This window comes from Centruroides sculpturatus, unplaced genomic scaffold (genome assembly GCF_000671375.1).
Source record: "Centruroides sculpturatus isolate CEXI.00-Female unplaced genomic scaffold, Cexi_2.0 scaffold1500, whole genome shotgun sequence".
NCBI lineage: Eukaryota > Metazoa > Arthropoda > Arachnida > Scorpiones > Buthidae > Centruroides > Centruroides sculpturatus.
The window spans coordinates 108,003-123,274 of NW_019385899.1; the positions used below are offsets into that span (position 1 = coordinate 108,003).

General features: G+C 30.5%; 3 protein-coding genes across 4 annotated transcripts in view; all 3 read right to left on the reverse strand.

Moving 5' to 3' along the window:
- Window positions 1–795: 795 nt before the first annotated feature.
- Window positions 796–1,359, reverse strand: LOC111612477 (zinc finger MYM-type protein 5-like). The gene has a single exon (XM_023353693.1). The coding sequence runs from the start codon at window positions 1,357–1,359 to the stop codon at window positions 796–798; it is 564 nt and encodes a 187-aa protein (XP_023209461.1).
- Window positions 1,360–2,746: 1,387 nt separating this feature from the next.
- On the reverse strand, window positions 2,747–4,417 carry LOC111612478. Its single transcript, XM_023353695.1, has 2 exons — window positions 3,488–4,417; window positions 2,747–3,403 (listed from the first exon to the last, which is right to left on the reverse strand). Exons 1-2 carry the CDS (start codon window positions 4,018–4,020, stop codon window positions 3,358–3,360), a joined length of 579 nt encoding a protein of 192 aa, XP_023209463.1. The 5' UTR covers window positions 4,021–4,417; the 3' UTR covers window positions 2,747–3,357.
- Window positions 4,418–10,458: 6,041 nt separating this feature from the next.
- The window catches only part of LOC111612471 (vesicle-associated membrane protein 7-like), a 40,673-nt gene continuing 35,859 nt past the window's right edge, over window positions 10,459–15,272 (reverse strand). For both annotated transcript variants that reach the window (XM_023353685.1, XM_023353686.1), the window contains exons 7-9: window positions 14,397–14,464; window positions 10,775–10,867; window positions 10,459–10,689 (exon numbers count right to left, since the gene is read on the reverse strand). In XM_023353685.1, the coding sequence (XP_023209453.1) occupies window positions 10,624–10,689; window positions 10,775–10,867; window positions 14,397–14,464 (227 nt within the window). In that variant the 3' untranslated portion in view covers window positions 10,459–10,623. The remainder of the gene's footprint in view (window positions 10,690–10,774; window positions 10,868–14,396; window positions 14,465–15,272) is intronic.

A 15,272-nucleotide genomic window follows, 5' to 3' on the forward strand; every position in this document is an offset into this window, starting at 1 on the left:
TCTTCATTGTGCAATGCTGGACTTTGAGAGGACACAACTACAATTGCTCATCAGCAGTCGGCATGGCCATTGGCCACAAAATAACCATGAGTTCCTTAATGACTTGATCAACAACAAGGACACTTACAACCAATTTATAACCCTAATCGACCAGTATAACATCAAGACTAATGTTCCCACTGGCACATCAACTCTCACCTGTCTGCCTGCATCCCTCTCTGCTGCTGTATATCAACATTTAAATACTGCATACTTTCTTTTATAATGTACTCTACATCTAACCTTTACTTTGTTTTTTCAATGTTTATCCACATATTATGTTAACTTAATTCTATGCGTGTATATATTTTAAAATTTACTGTTTTACCCTTATACTCTGCTACTACTTTCATCTTTACTTTATTCTGTATGTGTTCTTAATTATATACATATATTGATCACCTGTAATTTGTTTTGTAAAATATCTACCTCTTATTATGTATTGTATATTTAAACTGTGCTTGTCTTTCGTTGTATATTCACTTACAGCGTTATCAGCACAATATGCATGTATCTACTGTAAATTATTGTAGGTCTTACAATTTAATGTTACACTCTGCTACCATGTTATCTCTTATTTTATTTTGTAAGTGTATAATTATATACATACATTGCTCTCCTGTAACTTGTATTCATGTACCCTATCCCCAGCTATGCCTAGCGGTGCTGGTTATGTACGCATATGTGCTTTAATAAAATAACTGAACTGAACTGAACTGAACTGTATATTATTGCTTAGATAAGTCAGACCATTTATCAGACTCGCGTTGAACTCCTGATATGTTCTTCCATAACTGGATCAAACTCAGAAAGCAATTCTACCAACTTTAAGAAGTTTCCGTTATTAGACTGAAACAAATGTTCAGTTGTTCCATGAAAAGCTAAGCATTGTGAAGCCAATAGTCTAATTATTGACATAATTCTTTTTAGAACTTTCCAATGCTGAATTTCTATATCCATAATTCGTTGATATTCAGCGTCAATAGTTTTTATTTTCTGTTTTAATCGAATGCCTAATTCTTTCCATTCTCTAAAGGCATTTCTGTGATTTACAGACTTTTCGTGCATTGTGAGGGCTCTTGGAAGATTCCCCCAGTCAGAATAGTCTTTTTCGGGCCAGTCACTAATAGTAGACGAATTATCAAATAAAATACAACAATAGCAAAAGACAGTATCATTTGTAACAGAGTAAATCAACCAACTTCTCTCAACGACTTCACCATTGCTCAACACTTTCAAATAATGCGAGGGCGAAAATCTACGCCTTCCTTTATTAATAGGAAACTCGAATTCTTTAATTTGATGTGGACCCCTCTCCATTAGTATTTGACAAGTTTCAGATGATATACAGGATATACAGAAAGCATTTCATAATGCAGAATCAAAAGGAACTTCGTTTAATATCTGCTACTGCCACTCCGCTCTTGATGAACTTCTGATGGTGTTATTTTTTGGCTCTCTTCAACAACTTCTGGAAGTGATTGGGCGGCACTGAGTTTTCATTTGCCAAATCCAAAGCAGGCACTGTTGATGTAGATGTGGACGACTCATCTAAACAGGACTTTTGTACAGTACTAAGGACAGAGTACCAAGTAGCCAAGGACAGAGGCGTAACTAAAAAGAGCGAAGGTGGACATGTGTCCCTAGCGCCAAAATGAACGTTTTACATTACATTACGTTTTAATTACAAAATTACAACATTTTGTAATTAGCATTGAATCAGGAGTGATTTCAAATTGCTTTGGGTAACNTGAGTACTAAAAAACCTTTTTTCTACCCACATGGATTCATACACACTACGAACTGTTAAACTGCAACAGAACATTGTTCAACGACCTTCAGTGCTACAGCACTCTGGGCTTTTACCAAGCCCTATATGGGTTCTGCCAAACCCACAATGGGGCGGCCGGATGGTGAGCGACAGACCCCACATATCCGGACGACAGTTGTTGTTTGGTTAATTTGCGGAAATGCAACACTTGGCGATCTGCCTAAGGGAAATGGCTCCCAGAATGTCTTTTTAAGGGTTATTGGCCCATATTCAGGGAACAGACATGGAGAAAACCCGAAAAACCACGTGGCCAGCCAGTCCGGGCGAGGCGCAAGCTCACGACCGAACTCCCAGCGTTCAGGAAACGGAACCGCTTGGCCACTGCTGGGCCAAGGACAGAGGCGTAACTAAAAAGAGCGAAGGTGGACATGTGTCCCTAGCGCCAAAATGAACGTTTTACATTACATTACGTTTTAATTACAAAATTACAACATTTTGTAATTAGCATTGAATCAGGAGTGATTTCAAATTGCTTTGGGTAACAAACTATTTCACATGGCTCTGCCGGACGAATCACAATCGAAAAATTCCTGTGGTTTTGCGGCCCATTCGAATTCGATTTCTGGTTCCCCAGAGCAAAAGACTGTCACCTTACCTTAACCGGTCACCATTCAGTCGTGAACGGAAATGGTCTATAAACTGGGATTTATAATATCAATTGAATTCAATCCGACTGACAGTGTGGCAGATTCACGTGTTTGCCGCCTCTATTATTGTAACGTCGGTTATTAAGTTTAAACTTCGTTATTTGTAATCGTTGTAACTTATAATATAATACGTTATTTTTATTATATTATATTATATAATGCATAATATATTTCACAATAACATATTTATTTTTTGAGAAGTTTATTATATAATGTTTTTTAACTCGATATACAAATTACAAATAATTAACACGATTAAATTTTAATTGAATACAAATATTAAACTATAGGCACAAGACAGGATTAAGGTAAGAATAAGTCATAAAGATGCATGTAAATTTCAGTCTGTTCTCTGAAAAGTTCAAAATTCTGTCCATCGATTAAATCACAAACACGATATAAAATACATTGAATTCACAAAAGTCCGAAGGAAATGATTCCCCGCTTATACGAAAGTCCATTCGAGAATCATCCTTCTGTCACATCCGAGGTTTAAAGTCACACCCGGGTTTTCAGCTCATACATCAGAGGCAAACTGTCCCTCGATTAAATCACAAACACAATATAAAACACATTGAATTCACAAAAGTCCGAAGGAAATGATTCCCCGCTTATTCGAAAGTCCATTTGAGAATCATCCTTCTGTCACACCCGAAGTTTGAAGTCCCGTTGGAGACTTCGGTCACATCCGAGTTTTCAGGTCAAATCCAGGAAAAGTCGTCAAGTCCGAGTTACAGAGTCAAGTCCGGTAAATAGCGTCACAAGTCGATAAATTGCACTCATTTAATCACAACTGGAAGATAGGACCACGCTAGATAACTTCAAGGTCTCTGAGTTCGTCTAGAACTCCTCCAGTTCTATACTTTCGACGTTTGTGAGGAGAGGGCTATAAAGTAGAATTAAAGATTAATCGTTGTGAAAAGCAAATATTGAATTTAAACCACATTCAATCTGTGAAAATGACAATTACCCGAAAAGACGATTGCGAAGACGTAACTCATCGTTCATAAGTGGATGAACTTTAATTTTCTTACAGCCATCAAAGCAGGAACAAGAGAATTCCCGCACATTTCTTATCACTTTCACCAATTTTGAAAGCGCCCCTCTCATAAAATGATCCGAATGACGTTTATTTCGATCGAACTCGATGCCCTCGGCCCACATTTCGGCCTCGATCTCCTCGTCGCTCATATGAGCTAATCTCAGTCGGTATATCTTACACGGACTCCAATAGAGCTTCGGCTCGACCCATTCGATACGTCGGGCTTGCTCCGAACGCTCCAAAAGAAACTCCGGATCCGGCTGAAATCCACTAGATTCTGGATCCTCCAAACGTCGAGGAAGAACCAGTATTTCGATCGGAATTCCACTGACTTCCGGATTCTCTGTGGGACCATGACCCATCTCTTCATCTCTCTGCTCCTCTCTCTCTACACCTATCTTATTGCTCGTGGGTCTTCCTCCGAAGATCCTACGCAAGAAACTCTTTCTCTCTCCACTCATTTCACTCTTCGAAAATCACAAAACAGTAAAGAACGCAAACGAAAGCCTTCGAAACAATCGAAAAGAAAAACTATTGTCGACGAGCGCTATTGTTGTTGAGAAAAATGAATATTTTTGCCTACAAATTTCATTTTCCTTCCCTTTATGGGTTCATATAAGAATTTTAAAATAATATTTTCAAACTAATCATACAAAACGTTTTTGAAAATTGTTTTAGGGACAGAAAAATTTTAAGTCTCAATTTAGTCACATATACGAATTAATTTAGATAATTAAGTATTTCTCGTTATCAGTAAAATACAGGCGAAACTTCCGGGTAGATAGGTAAAACTTCACGGCGGTTTCCCATAGCGCTAATTCAGTTTTACGGCTTAACTTTATGCTTATAAAGATAAAATTACATGGAAACAAATGTATTTTATTCAAAATGTTACTAAAAATTACAAAAGCACGAATTATTGCGAATTAAATCTTTTTATAACGATTTTACTAAACGGCGTCCAATAACAGGATGATAATATAAAATATATTTTGTATAAACATAGATGACGTCATCGTTTCGTTACATTATTGTTTATAACATTAAAGTTGACGGCAATTTCCTCTACAGCGATTTTGCTAAGTGATATGATTATATGTCCACAGTAACATATAAATGGACTATCTATATTCATGCAGTCCTTATCCCGAACAGTTTGTAGATATTTATCCTTTCCGAATGTTTCAGCCCAGGCAATTCTATCACACGATGATAGAATTGCCTGGGCTGAAACATTCGGGCTATGGAATTGGGCTGAAACATTCGGAACAGAGGGCCTTGTGGTAGTCACCACAAGGCCCTCTGTTCCATCTATAAGGAGATAGGCCGAAATCATCTCAATGTTTTCTGATAGATCTGAATATGTTACATCGACAATTTCAATGATAAATATTCTCATCTGTCTTTAATTTAGTAACTTTAAGAGGAAAAATTATTCCAATCCCGATAATGTAATGAACGAGGTCGAACTGAAATTCTATCAAAATATTCTAATTTTACTCGCTTTATGTTCTATTTTCTATATCTGTTCGTAATGGTAATCTATATTGATTTTTATTTGTTTCCTCTTCTCTCGAACGAGACTCGAAATATTTTTGTCATGTTGATTTTTCTATTTTCTTTATCTTCATCACCTATAATCTTTTCACTTTGATACTCACTCAAATTATTCTTCTTCTGTTCGTATTCAACTACTTGGAGAGACTAAATTATACATTTCGACAGATAAGAAATCCTGCATACGTTTGTGAAGGTCGCGAAATTGGTGATATCCAAATGTCAGGATTTATTGTATGTGGGATGAAGGAAAGTGAGGCAAATGGGTACAGTAACAAACAAACCCGTTTATTTATACTGTCTTATAATCTAGCGTGTCTTGTCTTCTGGTAGATCTGGACTATTCAGTTTTTGGCCCCGGGGCAGTCAGTTGATGCTCAATGGTGTGGGAGGTTGTGACGAAGGGCGATAGCACGAAGTTCAAACAGGATGGTGTCCACTCGTGGAGGTAGGAAAAAGTCTGGATAGTTGACTATAGTTGTTAGCTGGGAGAAGTCTCTACAGTTAACTTCACCAGGGGAAGCATATAACTGAGCGAGAAGTACAAACAACATTGAAATTTGGTGGTAGTCTTATGGTTTGGGGCTGTATTATCTATTTTGGGTCTGGAATGCTATATACCTAATAGAATGGATATCATTATTTACACTGAGATACTTGACAATTATTTGTTACAATCTTAAGTAAAATTAATAATAAGTTTAAATGACTGAAGCAAAGGTTTTATCTTTGCTTCAGTCATTTAAACTTATACTTATATTTATTGTATTGTTACAATCTGTTGATTATTACCAGATTGATAAGAGTTCTTTCATTTATCTGCAATGATCAAAACATGCATCCAGAAAAGCAATGACCTGGCTTCAGGATCAAAATAGCCTGATTGAGTCACCTCAATCGCCTGATCTCAACCTGAATGAACACATCTTTTTCCTTCTTAAACGTCATTTGTCTGACTATGCAGCTCAGCCTGAAAGCATCCACCAATTATGGGAATATGTACAAAATGAGTGGAACAAAATAACATTGCACAATTGCAGAATTATTATTAATTATATGTCTGATTGCATTAGGAAGGTTTTAAAGGCCAAAGCAGGCTATACTGATTATTGAAGTATACTTTTTCTACAAATATGATTTAGATTTTTGTTTCTATCAAAATCCTCCCAATGCATATGTTCTTTGTATGTTACTATTAACAAAATAATTATAATATAATTATCAGAACAATGTAATTATATAACAAGTGGTATTTGGATATTTTTAATGAATAGGGGTCAGTGATCTATTTATAGAAAGACTGTTTTATATTACACAAACTGTGATACATATGTGATGCAATGTTTAAAAGAATGGTGGCTCCATGTTTAGAATATTGTGAATTTTGTTACCATAGTCACTGTAGACTTTCCCCCTAGAAGTTTGACTATTAAAACTTCTTACAGAGAAAGAATTTTAACATTTTTTTTGCCTAGTACTGTAAGGTCTCGTTTTATGCGGTGGATACGTTCTACAGAAAAGCGCATAAAAAAAAACTTTACTTGCCTTGAAAAGGTAGGGATACGTTCCGTAATTTTCTAAAATCGCATAAAATCAAAACAACGAATTAAAATTAACTTAAAACCGCATTAAAAAAAGTTTGCAGAAATTAAAAGAAATAGGCTGCTTAATAAATTACTTCGAATGTCTGAAAGAAATTCATATAAAAGCTTAAAATAAACTTGTATTCAAACTTAATTCAGTTAATTTTATNATCGAACAAGGTTTTCTGAAGGGTTCAAATTCTAATTCGTTTTCTTTCCTTGTTATTATAACATCTAGATATTGTATACTATTATCAACTGTGTTTTCTTCTTTAATTTTAAATTGGATTTCTTTATCTATATTATTTATTATTTTTTCTATTTCTTTAATTTTAACTTCTGCATCGTTGTATATAATTAAAACATCGTCAACATATCTTTTATAATATTTTATACCTGGTATATTTTTAATTGCTTCATCTATATCGATCATTATTATTTCGGCGAGCTTTGGTCCGATAATTTTCGGTAATCGATAAAAAGTTGTCTGTATACAACTTTTTATCGATTACCGAAAATTCTTTTAAATTCGTTTATTGGTATAGGCCTATATGCAAATTAGAAAACCGAACTACGTAGCTGTGATGGTCGTGCGTGAGACCTGTCTGTATATAACAGTAGCAACAGTCATTGTGTAGATTTAAGTGATATGCCAAGAGGCATATCACTTAAATTTACACAATGACTTGCTACTGTTACATACAGACACGTCTCACGCACGACCATCACAGCGACGTAGTTCGGTTTTCTAATTTGCATATAGGCCTATACCAATAAACGAATTTAAAAGAATTTTCGGTAATCGATAAAAAGTTGTATACAGACAACTTTTTATCGATTACCGAAAATTATCGGACCAAAGCTCGCCGAAATAATAATGATCGATATAGATGAAGCAATTAAAAATATACCAGGTATAAAATATTATAAAAGATATGTTGACGATGTTTTAATTATATACAACGATGCAGAAGTTAAAATTAAAGAAATAGAAAAAATAATAAATAATATAGATAAAGAAATACAATTTACAATTGAAGAAGCAAATATCGTTGACAACAGTATATGGTACCTAGATGTCGTAATCACAAGAAAAGAAAATAAGTTAGAATTTGAGCCTTTTAGAAAACCATGTTCAATTGAAACTACAATAAGATATACAAAGGTATATTAGAATTATATCAAAAAGAATGTTTTTTATATGGAGTATACAAAAATACAAAATAAAACTAGTAACGAAATTAATAAAAATAAATATATAAATAATTTAAAGAAAAAATTTAATTTAAATGGATATCCAATCAGATTAATTAACAAATGACAACAAATAATAGATAACACTACTAAAACAAAAGATGAAAAAACCAAAACAAAAGTAAAATATTTAGGTTTTCAATACATAAAAAACATGTACGAGCAAATAGATACAGAAATGAAGAAAAATACCATGAAACTTGCTCCAAAATATGGAAATCTATTCTCCAGATTGAAGGCCAAACAAAGTATAAAAAAACAAAAAATAAATAAAGAAGAAATGAAAAAATACCACGTATATGTAAAAACAAGAGTTTTTATATAGGCGAGACAAAACGCAAACTAAAAATATGGGTTAAAGAAAATATGTCTGATTTGAAGTATCACCGATTAAACTCAGTATTCCACGATCATTGTGTACTAAACGATTGCAACATAGATATATCTAACATACAGATTTTATATAAAAAGAAAACATATAACAGAAAATTTAAAGTGTGTGTTGAGATTAATAAAAATAAATATAACAATTGTATAAATAAAAACTTAAGTATCAAAATTAGTGAGAACTGGTTAAAAATATTATAATTGTGTTAGAGATTATTGAATAAAATTATGGTTATAATCATCAAGGTTCAAAGTTCATGTATAAATAAATAATGATTGTAAAAATCCAGAAATATTATAAGCTAATATTAATATACTAATAATTTCTGTTTGTACACAACTTTTNTTGAGATTATTAAAAATAAAAATAACAATTGTATAAATAAAAACTTAAGCATCAAAATTAGTGAGAACTGGTTTAAAATATTATAATTGTAAGAGATTATTGGATATAATTATAGTGATAATCATTAAGGTTCAAAGTTCATGTATAAATAAATAATGATTGTAAAAATCCAGAAATATTATAAGCTAATATTAATATACTATTAATTTCTGTTTGTACACAACTTTTTATTGAATACTGAAATCGTTTCAAATCAGTTCACAGATATATATGTAAATTAGCAGACCAGATAGTGTCATTGGGATAACTGTGCACAAGACTTGTCTTAAAAAAGCTACAACAGTTAATGTGTGAATTTGGGTAATATGTCTGAATATAAATTACAGGTAAAACAAATGCTGTTAAAAATTGTTTATAAATTTCAATTTATTTATTTGAACATTATTTGTATAAATTTAAAGACCGTCAAATTTGAAAGTCCTGTTATCAAGCAGTCAGGTTTGAGACTTATCAATCTGTTCATTCTTCACTCGATCTATAGAATATGATGCAGTCCATTTTGTACGCCATCTGTATGTTTGTAATATGTACTTTTAAGGTATGTTTTTTATTTTTTTAAATGTGTTATATCTACAGAATGTTTTATTCGCATATGAATATGTATATTTTCTCATGTTTGATTTTAATATTTAGTTGGCTGAAGAGGGGCTAATGCCCGAAACGTGACTTGTAAATTGCGTCCCAACTGAATAAAGAGATGAATAATCTGCCAAGTGTTTTGAAAAAAGTCATCATAATGCGTCTGTATAAAGCAAAGTAAACTACAACACAGTTTCATCAGAATCAAAATATATATATATTTTATTTATATAGATAATATTTATTTAATTTTTGGAAATATTGAGGATTTAATATCCTAGAACTTTTTATTGGATTCATATTTAAAAAATGTTGCCATTAAATAATAGTTACATTCAAAAAAATCCTCAAATATCAGTTTTATTCAAATAATAGTCAAGGATCCTATTTTAAGCTGCATATTTTTTCTGTGATTACTATTCAAGGCCAACTATTGTTTCCTTTCTACATAACCATTTTATGTCATTATTAATTTAGATATTTATTTATAAATGTTTGATTTTTAAAACAAATTACACTTGAAATAGCAACTGGTATCTTTCTTTGACTTATTACTTTCTACATACTAGTAATAAAAATAATAAACCTATTGTATATTATACATTTTACATATTTCATTTTTTATTAAAGTTTGTTTATTAAACAAATAAATATGATACCTACCTACAGTAATTTACAGTATTAATTTTACATTATTTTCCTGAGTTTTCAGAAATCCTTGAATAGTAGATATGGCTACTATTCAAGAGTGGTTATTGTTTCAAGCTTTAAGGATGAAATTCAGTTACTACCAGTATTTAAGGATAATTAGTCAAATAACATTGGTAATATTGCAACCAAATCAAAGATAATGCTTAAAAATTAATCCTTATTAATGTGCATGTAATTTGAATTACATTAATTTTTATTAACTATAATAAAATTATTATTATTTAAAAAATTTAATAGACTGTTTCAAAAACAACAGAATAAATTTACTACTCTTTTCTTGTAATTTAATCTAAATGAATAATTTAGGACATTGAACAAACTGAATTAATTAAAAAAACAATAAAATTATATAAAACAGTTTGATGCCTTTTAACATTATAGATATTAAGTGATATGGATTTATTTCAAAAATTTATTCAATATCTAATATTATATTTTATTTTTATAACAATATTTTTGAAATTTTATTAATAATCAGAAATTCTGTGACACAATTATATACAAGTTTTTCTTTTTTGTTCCCTAAAGATATCAGGATAATATTTTCTTTGATATAAAACTTTACAAAATATTCAATTGTTTTACCATCATTGCACACACTTTTTCCAATCTAATCCACCGCATGCAGCACTCACAATAAAGTATAGTATAATCTAAAAATAATAAAATTATAAACATTAAAACAAAGAATTTTAAATGTAAATAATGAAATATAAATGAAAAAACTTTAATACTTACAATTATAGTAGCAACTATAATAATTGTAATTTTAATATTTTTCAACAGCATCGAACGAGCCAAATTTCTGCTAGATTTCCGAAATGTTATAGCCTGAAATATTTAATAATAATATTTCAATATGATTTATTTTAAATAAATAAATACATTTTATTTTAACAGTTTATTAATGTAATACTGTAAAAATATTTGTATACATAGAGTGATTAAAAACATCCCTGCAGTACTAAAATTTCACTTTATACAAAAATAAAAAAATGAGATGTTAAGAACAATAAATTTTATTATAGAATTATATTTAAAATTTTTAAATTGTCTAAATAGAATGAAAATATCAACTATTTTTTACATATTATTTATGCATCATTTAAATTTATTTTGTAAAAATTCTAGAAAATGAAAATTTTTATTGTCAAAATTGATAAAATTAAAGCTACAACATTCTGAAAATGAATTCTATATTACTGTTCTCCTGGAACTATCAAAGAAGTTTCAAAAAAACATTTCTGAATTATTTTATTAGAAAATCTACAACTTAACACAAAATTTCAGATTGCCACCAAGAAAAGTTTTTCTGCTGGTAAATTTAATTCCATAATATTGATAATTAAAAATTATCAAATTTTGTCACTTTTATTTTGAAAATTTTTCAAAATCTACAATTTGATTTATTTTATAATCAAATGATGGACTACTATATGGCTAATTAATTATTAGCCATATTGAGATGATGTGTATTGAGTTTAGCTTTATATCTAACAATACTGATTTATTTCAACCTACTTAATACATATAATTCAAAATAATTTTTCTTTTCCTTTGAATGCTCTTACTCAAGAATAAGAATATAATTTTTCTTATTTAACAGATAAACATAAGTTCTTTGATAATGTAAAAATGACTTAAAAAATACTTACAGAAGAACTAAGATTTTCTGTTTTGTCTACAAGAAGTTCTAATCTTTCACCCCGAGTTGCAACTGTATCTAAATTTATTTCAAATAATTTTTAAAATATATCATAAAATATAATAGATAATAATAAATAAAATAAAATTCAAAAAATTTTTTATTTTAAATTATTATTATACTGTATATTATAATTCATATTTTTATGAATAACATGAATAAACTACTGTATATTTCATTGAGTGTCTTCCTAAAGTCATTGATACTCATCAATAACTATTTGGTTAAGGTTTAATGACATCATCACTGAATTAATTTCATAAAATTAAGCATTGAGCTCATCATTTCCAAGACATGCTTTGCTTGATGATCAATTGATCAAATAAGTCACTACTCATCATCACAGTGTAGCCTTTACGAACACTTGGAAAAAGCAATGACTTTAGGAAAACTCTCATTAACTTTTATTCTAAAATATATTGTAAAAAATTCACAGGAAAAATATTCAATTTGCCATTTACATTGGTAAGGATAATTACTAAACTTTGATAAAATTAATAAAAATTGCAAGAGGCGATTGATAAATAAAATATTCTACTGCAGCATGCTTATGTATACCAAGAGTATCTAGTAGTGATGTAATGAATATTTGGTTACTATTCGGTATTCAGCCAAATAACGAATATTTAATCACTATTCGGCCGAATACCGAATACCTAAAAGCAAGAGTAAGAAATAACAAAAACACAGTAAATTAATCATTTTGGTATTTAGATTTAATGTTATCAGGTAGTGTTGTTTATATTTATTTATAACTTATAACATGCACAAAATAAAAAAAAATAATATTAGTCACATGTATTTACAATTTATAATTACAAATATCAGCACATGTACACACCTATTCATTCGAGAATTGTCGCACACATCTGAGGGTCTGACCCTGCCTATCCTTTTTAAGCGCTCGTCTTTCCTTTCTCTTTCCTCTATCTCTCTAGTCCACGTATGCCTATGCATACATCATAATACGCACTCACGATACTTTTGATTCTTCACTTTTCCGTCGTAGTTTTTCCATTTTATAATTACGTGACTCATAGCCTGGTGATAACGGAGAAAAGAGACAGATACATCGGTATATGTCACAGTTATGATTTCACAGATTCCAGACAGCTTGATAGCCTGAATGGTCCCAGGCTTTCGCCCGTGCACACTAAATGACTTTCATTACAAGCATTTAGCTTTCCGAAGTCTATGACAACAATTGTTTGGCATTGACGGCCACGAATTTCGCGCCAATAAGTTGCCTCGACTTGTTCGATTATGTTATCAACTCAATTTCACATTTATTTTCACATTTTCACTTCACGTCTTTCTCTGTTCTTTTTCCGTTATTTACACATGTAGGTCATTTCATTGTTATTCACATTTGATATCATTTATCACTTACTGCCATGACACTCTGGTCTGTCCGCTACAACTGTCAATAATTAATGCAATTGGCAAAGCGCAGTGACAGCAGGCCAATGGAGAGAAGGGTCCTTGCCATAATGCAGTTTGCGCGCCAATTTTCGTATGTGCATTAATCAAGCCAAATAGTTTGGCAGAATAGACGAATATTCTGCCACGCTCCTGGCCGAATATACTATTCGTTGCAACACCAGTATCTAGCCTAGAGATTGGTAATCTTTTATGATTGTTGTGTTAAAACAATGTAATGGTTCAGCATGTCAGTTTTATTTTGCAAAAATCTTCATAAACACCAAAAAATAAAGTTTAACTATATAAACAAATGTTTTCAACAATTTTAAATCGTCATGTTCAGGTCAAAGAATAAATATGGAAAATAGAACTTAAACCTTTTTTAAAAACAAGCATGTGAATTTCACTAGGTAGAATACATACATAATAACTGACATGATCAAGCTGGGCAACAGTTTGTAAATAAGATCAAAAAAGGTTTCATATAGAATCTCCATGCATAAGAGAAGGTTTTAAATGATGGCCAGTTCGTTAAAGGAAGCTTTATAAATTCCATCCTTTTTAGATGTTTACTTGCTCCAACACAAATATCATATGAGGAAAAGTAACCATTCCAATTATAATTTAGATACATTATTATGTTTAATAAAATAGCACATGTAATTTTTTCACAAATGAAAAATTACTCACCAATATTTTTAACCATTATATCTTTAAGTTCATCTAGTTCTCCTTGTACTCGAGCAACTGTATCATAATCTTTATTATCAGAGAAATGTTTCTGTTGAAACAAATAAATAATTTATTGACTAATATTAATTCTCTATAGATACTGAAATAAGTAAGCTATTGTTTTTTATACTTAAATCAATGGACCAAGAAAAGTTTTTCTGCTGGTAAATTTAATTCCATAATATTGATAATTAAAAATTATCAAATTTTGTCACTTTTATTTTGAAAATTTTTCAAAATCTACAATTTGATTTATTTTATAATCAAATGATGGACTACTATATGGCTAATTAATTATTAGCCATATTGAGATGATGTGTATTGAGTTTAGCTTTATATCTAACAATACTGATTTATTTCAACCTACTTAATACATATAATTCAAAATAATTTTTCTTTTCCTTTGAATGCTCTTACTCAAGAATAAGAATATAATTTTTCTTATTTAACAGATAAACATAAGTTCTTTGATAATGTAAAAATGACTTAAAAAATACTTACAGAAGAACTAAGATTTTCTGTTTTGTCTACAAGAAGTTCTAATCTTTCACCCCGAGTTGCAACTGTATCTAAATTTATTTCAAATAATTTTTAAAATATATCCTCTCGATCTCAAATTAGTACCGTCTTGCCCCTGTATATCATACTTTGCCTAATAACAATAGAGTCATGCCGGTCAACTCCATTCTGGAGAAAATGTTTGAATTGAAATTACGTGATTTTCGTGGTAGAATGGAAGTTCATATAGAGTTAATCATAGCCTCCTAACCCGAATCTTTCTACATATTGTCTCTATTTTCATCGATATAATACATTCTTGAGATTAAGTCAGACAAAAGGAAAACGTTTGGAATTTATAGGTCTATATTTTTTTTCAAATTGCAGACCAACGAGCATCCAAATTCATAATACCCCTTTGCCTTTATAACCTCCGTTTTGTTAATATACTGTCCGATAATTTATACTGAATATATTATTATTAAAGAGAAAATTTAAGTATTTTTTGGTCTTTTTCTTAATAATAAATATATAATTTCATGTTTAAATAAATAGCAGCATGTGTTTTTTTATAGCTAAGAAATATATCTGCCGTTGATACTTAGTCTGTGTTTATATATTCTATTCTAAGAACATAATATTCGTTTATATCCTATCGCGAAGGAATTGCTATATCATCATACTTAGTTATTTGATCAAAAAATTCTTTGGAAGATGGCTATAAACTATTTGTAACGTTGTACAACTTGCAAGTGAAAAAGGATAAGAAAAAAAATACATGAAATATTGGTTTAAAGTATNGGGTCTGACCCTGCCTATCCTTTTTAAGCGCTCGTCTTTCCTTTCTCTTTCCTCTATCTCTCTAGTCCACGTATGCCT